This window comes from Octodon degus, unplaced genomic scaffold (genome assembly GCF_000260255.1).
Source record: "Octodon degus isolate 3935 unplaced genomic scaffold, OctDeg1.0 scaffold00167, whole genome shotgun sequence".
NCBI lineage: Eukaryota > Metazoa > Chordata > Mammalia > Rodentia > Octodontidae > Octodon > Octodon degus.
The window spans coordinates 1232046-1239340 of NW_004524743.1; the positions used below are offsets into that span (position 1 = coordinate 1232046).

At 40.2% G+C, this 7295-nt stretch overlaps 1 protein-coding gene across 1 annotated transcript in view; it reads right to left on the reverse strand.

The window, feature by feature from the left end:
* Positions 1-7295, reverse strand: part of Arhgef6 (Rac/Cdc42 guanine nucleotide exchange factor 6) — a 151876-nt gene that overhangs the window by 63059 nt on the left and 81522 nt on the right. The window contains 1 exon segment of the mRNA XM_023703265.1: positions 1-94. This exon segment is cut by the window's left edge and continues 1 nt beyond it. Within this exon segment, the coding sequence (XP_023559033.1) occupies positions 1-94 (94 nt within the window).

Here is a 7295-nt window from a genome sequence, read left to right on the forward strand (position 1 = left end):
TGTTATTGGATTGCAGTGGTCTTAAGTAAGTTATAAGAAGATTTTGAAGTTCTTTAGCATACTCTTTTTCAGTATCCAAGATGTTCTGTAACACCTACAGAGAAACAAAGGTCAAGGTATTATAATTTTCAAGACAGCCCAAGGGCAAATATAGTTTTAACTGAATTACTAGTAAAAAAAAAAAAGGTTCTATATATTGAGGTTGAAACCGTAAGTAATAAACACATTATTTCATACAGCCAAAAAAGTACTTTAAGAATTGGATGACAACTGACTATACTGTATAACTCATACAAACACAATTTTTAAGCCTTGTCCCTAACTGGAGGAAACTTAATATTTACACAGTATTGTTCAAAATGTTTTCATTTGCTTTAGGCGATGTTATGCCCAGGAAAAGCCTCAGTTAACGAGGGGTCATTATTTCCATTTTATAGATGAGAAATCGAGACAACTTTAAGACATAGAGATTTGATGTCGGACTAAGTTAAGGATAGCTGCGATGTCAAACATTACAAGAGATTTTTGTTCATGTTGTTTCTGTTAAGATCTGTAGGGAATAAAAACTGAGAATACAGGAGTTTTAAGCAAGGTTACAATTCATCTTTTAAAAGGTACAAGTATGAGCAACCCAAAGGGTAAAAGAAGCAGAATTGTGGAAAATTTAACAAAGGAAATAACACAGTGCTTTTTTTTTTTTTTCAGAACCGAGGATTGAACTCAGGCCCTTGTGCTTATCAGGGAAGTGCTTATTCCACTGAGCCATCTCCCTAGCCCCAACACAGTGCTTTTAAGTATTATTAGTAATACAAAATCCTGTAAGCAAAACAACCAATGTGGGCCTGAAATTTCTCTTTCCACACCAGTGTGAGGGTCACACAGCCTGTGTTGGAGACAGGTATCATTTTCATTACAAGCTCATAGACATGACCAACTTAATCTATTAGTATATATTCTTTCTTGTGTCCTAATTCAACAAAATTTGTACTTAGGGCTACTTTATGTACTTAGGGCTACACCCAAAGAAAGTTTCGGTTCTCTTTGCAGCAGGGAATTACTACATAACAGAATAGACTATGCTTTGCTAGGACAAGTGGAGGAGTCTACCAAAATGCCACACGTGCATTTAGCTCTGTGTGTATGTGCAGGTTCTATACGTGCAGGAATCTGGATCCATGGGGTTCCACGGCCATGGAATTTAATCAACCACAAATTGAAAAAGTTTGTTAAAAAAATCTGTTCTGAGCATGCTCAGACTTTTTTCTTGTCATTATTCTGTATATAATACAGGTTGACAACTATTAACATTGTACTCAGTATTATAGGTAGCCTAAAGGCTACTTAAAGTAACTCAGAGAATGTGTATGGTTATATATAAACAGCATGCCATTTTCTAGAAAGGCTTTGAGCAGCCACAGATTTTGCTATCTGCAGGGGTTCCTTAAATTGATCCCCTGTAATCCTGAACATCAATTCTACTCACAAGACAGTGCATGATGGTCCGTTTCAGAAAGGTGAAGCATTCAAAGCAGAGGCCCAGGTACCTGTGGGCTTTCTGGGAAACAACAGGACTGGTGGACAGTAGTGTTGGCTCTGCTGCTGACGTACAGGCTGCTGCAGGTTCAGGTCCTACCTACTTCAGTTCACACTGTGACATTTCAGCTACCTCACAGGTCATTGTGAAACACTCTGACCAGTTTAAGAGGGTTAAGAAGCATTTTTCATGCTGGGGAGACGGCTCAGTAGAATAAGTACTTGCCTGGCAAGTGCAAGGGCCTGAGTTCAATCACCAGTACCACAAAAAAAATTATTAATTAATTAATTAAAAGTTCATACTTTTGAATTAAAAAAAGAAGTATTTTTCAACAGCAGTGATACAGACACTTCAGATTAAATTACTCCTTGTTATGAAAAGAGGCCTGGAACACTGAAAATCACTGGTTTAGAATGTCACAGGCCGCAGAATGACTTCAAATTCTAGAGATTAACTTGGAGCCCCTATTTTCATGCACCCATTTTCTTTCAGTTCCTCTACCTCTCAGAAGCTAGTCCTAAAACAGTACCAACTTTTCTTATACTTGAGAAGTGAGGCCACAAGAATATTTCTACTCTAAAAGGTGACAGGCAAGTTCATAAAGAGAACAACAACTTACCAGACAAGAGGCCATTATGTAGAAGCCTCCAAAGGAACCAAGACTAGGACAGGAAAACCTAACCTGAGACTGACAGATTTCTGAGGGCTTGGCATAGATAAGTTTTAAAGCTGGGAAATCCAGGAAGCCTAGTATTCAGGAAGGTCACGTACACTTTTGTGATTTTTACCTCTAGGAACCCCACTAATTGTCCCAATGAAGAACAGAGAAAAAGCTCATGTTTCGGGCAGCAGGGAGAGAAAGTAACCATTTTGAACTACATCAGAACATTCTGTTCTTGCTCTCTTTGCTTTTCTTTCTTCTTTCCTATGGTAATGGGTACTGAATCCAGGGCCTTCACTCAGATATATCCTTAGCACTTTATGTTATTTTGAGACAGAGTTTCATTAAGTCATTAAGTTGTTCAGACTGGACTTCAACTTGCAGTCTTTCTGCCTCATCCTCCCAGATTGACGAGATTACAGGTATGCCTGTATTACCATGCCTGGAAACAATCTGGATTTTGTAAGTCCTTCGCCTGGGAGAGAATACATTCCTATAGGAGTTTGACAAGAGCTTAATGACATGAGGGAGAGAAGCACTCACGTCTGGCCAACTTCTAGCTCTTTGTGTGTAGGAAGGGCAATAGCTGCACCCAAGCCCCTCTAGATACTCCCACTCACTGAAGAGCAGGAACTGAAAAGCACTGCGAAGCTCACAGTTCAGGGGCTCAGGCTCATCAGAGGACAGGCTTCTAATCATACAGAATGTATCCTTCCTTCACATGTTCCCACCACATGACTAAATAACTGTCAGACACAGTTCATTCTGCCCTGTGTTGTCATGTCAAGTTGTCACATCAGGCTTTCAAGAAAAGGCATACTAAAAAGGCAAAGCCAGTTGGTGGGGCCAGCCAAATAGCTCAGCGGATTAAAGCACCTGCAAGCAGGTGCAGGAGCCCAGGGTTCAATCAGACAGCAATTGAGACTGGGTGTGGTGGTGCAGGCCTGTACTCCCAGCTCTTGGGAGGCTGTAAACAGGTGGATCACTATGAGTCAAATCTAGTAGTGAGACCCTGAACACCCTGTAGAACCTTCCCTAAAATACAAAAAAAAAAAATTAAATCATATAACTTTCAGGAAAATGGATAGAAATGAAGAACATCATGTTAAATGAAATAATCTAGACTCAGAAAGAGAAGTATTCCATATTTTCTCTCCTATTTGGTATCTAGAACAGAAAAAGAATCAGAGAAATAAAGACATTTTTAGAAAAAAAAATTGAGGGGGCTGGGGAGATAGCTCAGTAGAATAAGTGCTTGCCTGGCATGCACAGGGTCCTGAGTTCAATCCCTGGTAAGGTAAAAAACAAAAGCAAAAAAAACTGAGAGGCCAGGGAGACAGCTCAGTGGCATAAGCACCTGTCTGGCATGTGCAAGGTCCTGAGGTTCATCCCCACTACCACAAAACAAAACAAAACAAAAACCTGAGGAAGATTGTCACCAGTAGGCCTGCTTTGCACAAAATGTTATAAGAAGCTCTTCAGAGAGAAGGGAAAATAATATAGGTCAGGAATTTGGATCTACATCAAGAAGAGAATATTAGTAAAGAGACAAGTGCAAAAATATTAGTGAAGAGACAAAAATAAATCTTTTGTATTCTTAACTGATGTCACAGATAACAGTTCATTCAAAATAATAACAGCAACACTATATTTTACTTTATGTGTGCACCTATGTGTGCTTCTCTTTAAGTGAAATAAATGACATCAGTGATACAAGGGAGGGCCAAAAGCAATTAGGACTATGTTGTTATTATAGGTACTTGTACTAACTGTAAATACAAGCATATACCCTGGTATAGTGCTATTTGAAAATTAACTTGGATTGGTTGTAAACGTACACAGCAAACTCTATGGCAAGCACTAAGTAATTTTCAAATTATAATTGATATGGTAAGAAAAGAGAGAAAATAAATGAAGGACTATTTTGTAGTGAAAAAATATATATATATGTATATACAAAATAGTTACGATAGATATACAGCTACTTTCTCTTAGTTCAATGAGAAGAAAGTTTTGAACTAATAGTGTTTAGACAACATATCATGTCTGTATCTTGTACTATGAATAACTACTATGAAGACAACAATATGCAATGTATTAATTATTGTAACTGTGCTACTAACCTGTTGCGAAACTATCTCATTACTACTTCTTTCTCAATAAAATTATTTTTTTTAAAAAAAGAGAAAGTAGAACCATATACAATGCTCAGCCAAAACAATAAATGCAAGAAAAATGTAGAAGACAAAAGTCAAACAGAGAATAAATACAAGTAGAAGACAGTGACAAACACAATAGGTATTAATCCAAGTATATTGATAACCACTACAAGGGTCTATGGATTAAATACACCAAATAAAAGTCAAGCATTGGGCCGGGGAGATGGCTCAGTGGAATAAGCACTTCCCTGGCAAGCGCAAGGGTCTAAGTTCAATCCCCAGTTCCACAAAAAAAAAGGTCAAGCATTTTGGGAGTGGATCAAAAATGCATGGCACAAGTATACACTGCTTAGGTAAAACCCATTTTAAACATAAAGATGCATATAGATTAAAAGTTAAGGGATGGAGAAAGAGATATGATAATACCAATAAAAGAAAATCATACTTAAAGTGTGAAAGAGAAAAAAGTGGGGGCTGGGAGATGGCTCAGTGGAATAAGCACTTCCCTGGCAAGCACAAGGGCCTGAGTTTAATCCCTGGTTCTGCCAAAAAAAAAGTGAAAGAAGCTAATGGGAAAAGGCTATATAGTTCCAGCTACACACAATCTGGGAAAGGCAAAATTATAAATACTATAAAAAAAGATCAGCGGTTCTCAGGGCACAAAGGTTGGAGGGAAGAACAAATAGGCAAGACACAGAGGAATTCTAAGGCATTGAAACTATTCTGGATAGTTCTATAATGGTAGGCATGTGTCCGATATGTTTGTCAAAGCCCACAGACTATACAAATCAAAAGTGAGCCCTAATATGAACTATGAGCTTTAGGTGATGCTGATGGTTAACTGCAGGTTCACTGATTATAGTAAACATACCGCTGGTGTGCAGAATGTTGACAGTGGGAGATGCACCTGTGTACACATAGGGACTTTAATAGGAGATCCCTGTACTTTCCACTCAATTTTACTGTGGACCTAAAAAGTTATATCTTATTTTAACAAAAGAATGAAGATTTCACATTAATGCCAATACCTTCTACCATAAGAAACTAGAAAAGAGCAGGCTAAACCCAAGAAGAAAAGTAAAACTTATAGCAAAAATTGATGGGATAGACAATTTTTTAAAAAGAAGAGAGAGAAACACCAGACCCAGTCCTAACCCAGGCCCAGTGAGTGTGTGGGAGAACTTCCGGCTACCCTGTGCCCACAGAACCTACCAGTCCCAGCCAAGGCGCAGCATGGGTGAGACCCTCTTTCACGCCCTTGGGACTCCCCCCACCACTCCGTAGTACCCCCCAACCCCGGCCACCAAGTAGGACTTTCTGCCACTACTCTGTACTCCAGGATGAGACCCAGCCCAGGCGCAGAGTAGGCCGGACCCTCTCCTAGCCCCTTGGGCTGCACCCCACCACTCCGCAGTGCCTCCCCAACCCCGGCCACCAAGTAGGAATTTCTGCTGCAGTCCGGGAATCCCTAGACCCAGTCCTAGGCCAGGCCCAGTGACTGTGTGGGAGAGCTTCCGGCGACCCTGCACTTATGGGACCTACCAGTCCCACCCCAGGCACAGCGTGGGTAGGAAACACTTTCACCCCCTTGGGATGCCCCCCATCACTCCACACTACTCCCAGCTCTAACCGGGACACCAAGTAGGAATTTCTGCCACATTCTGGGAACCCACAGATCCATTCCTAGCCCAGGCCCGGTGAGTGTGTGGGAGAGCTGCCTCTCCCAGCTACTCCACCTTGTCCCCTCCAGACTCGGCTCAGGCCTGGCATACAGGCCTGGAGTGAAACGCTTCAGCTGCAATCCCTGCAGAGAGTGTAGGGGACAGAACCACCGAGCCAGTCCAGGAGCAGAACATCTTCCAGAGGGCACAACAGGTTCACCCCCAAGGGCAGCATTAGGAAGGAGCTGAGCACAGCAGCCAGACCCAAACCAGGCATATCTGGATAAATCCAAACTTTGTAGATCTGCACCTAAACTTCAGTAGGTGCTAAGGTTATAAATGCAACAAAGATCTACAACAAATGTCAGAAGACAGCGCTACACAAAATGACAATGAGAAGGACCAAAATGCAATCTCAGAACCCAAGCTCACCTATAACAAGTGCAGAAGACACTAACACAGAACAAAGTGGGAATCACACAGCTGAAATCAATGAATCAACGACTTCTGACATTAGGAAACAGTTGTAGAAAGGTATAGAGGAACTTAGATTGGAAATGAAAAAAGAAATCCCTGAATTAATAACATCTACAGTAAAGAATCAAATGCAGAAACATATGGAGGAAACCCAAGGCCACCCAGAACAAGTGCAGAGGACACTACCTCAGCTCAAATGTGTGAATTCATAGTGTCAATGGTAAATACACAACAGCAGAAAGTCATAGAGGAACTCAGAGCGGAACTTTCTGAAATAAGAAAAGAATTCTTGGAACTCATAGCATCTGAAGTAAAGAATCAACTACAGAAACATAGGAGGACATCCAATCTGAAAAAAAACACTGCAGTAAAAGAATTAAAAACTGCTTCTAAAGAAGACACTGATAAAAAAAGAGATTAGAAAAATGATGGATACCTTAAATGAGCAACACAGGAAAGAAATACATCGCATGAAGCAGAGTCAAAGAGATATAGAGGAATTTAAAATCTCAATTGCAAGCTTACAAAACTTTAAGTGCAAGTGCAGAGTTTCAGATCTTGAAGATGCTGGTGCAACTAGTGAAAAGGTAAGAAAGGATCTCTTAAAAACAACTAGGATGCAGGAAAAAATAATCCATTGCCTGCAAGATGATGCAAAGATGAACAATGTGAGAATAATAGGCATCACTGAAAAAGGAGAAAATACAAATGACATTTAAAAAATATGGGCAGAAGTAATAGCAGAAAACTTCCCAAATATGAGGAAACAATCTGACATTCAGGTAACTGAAGCATACAGAACG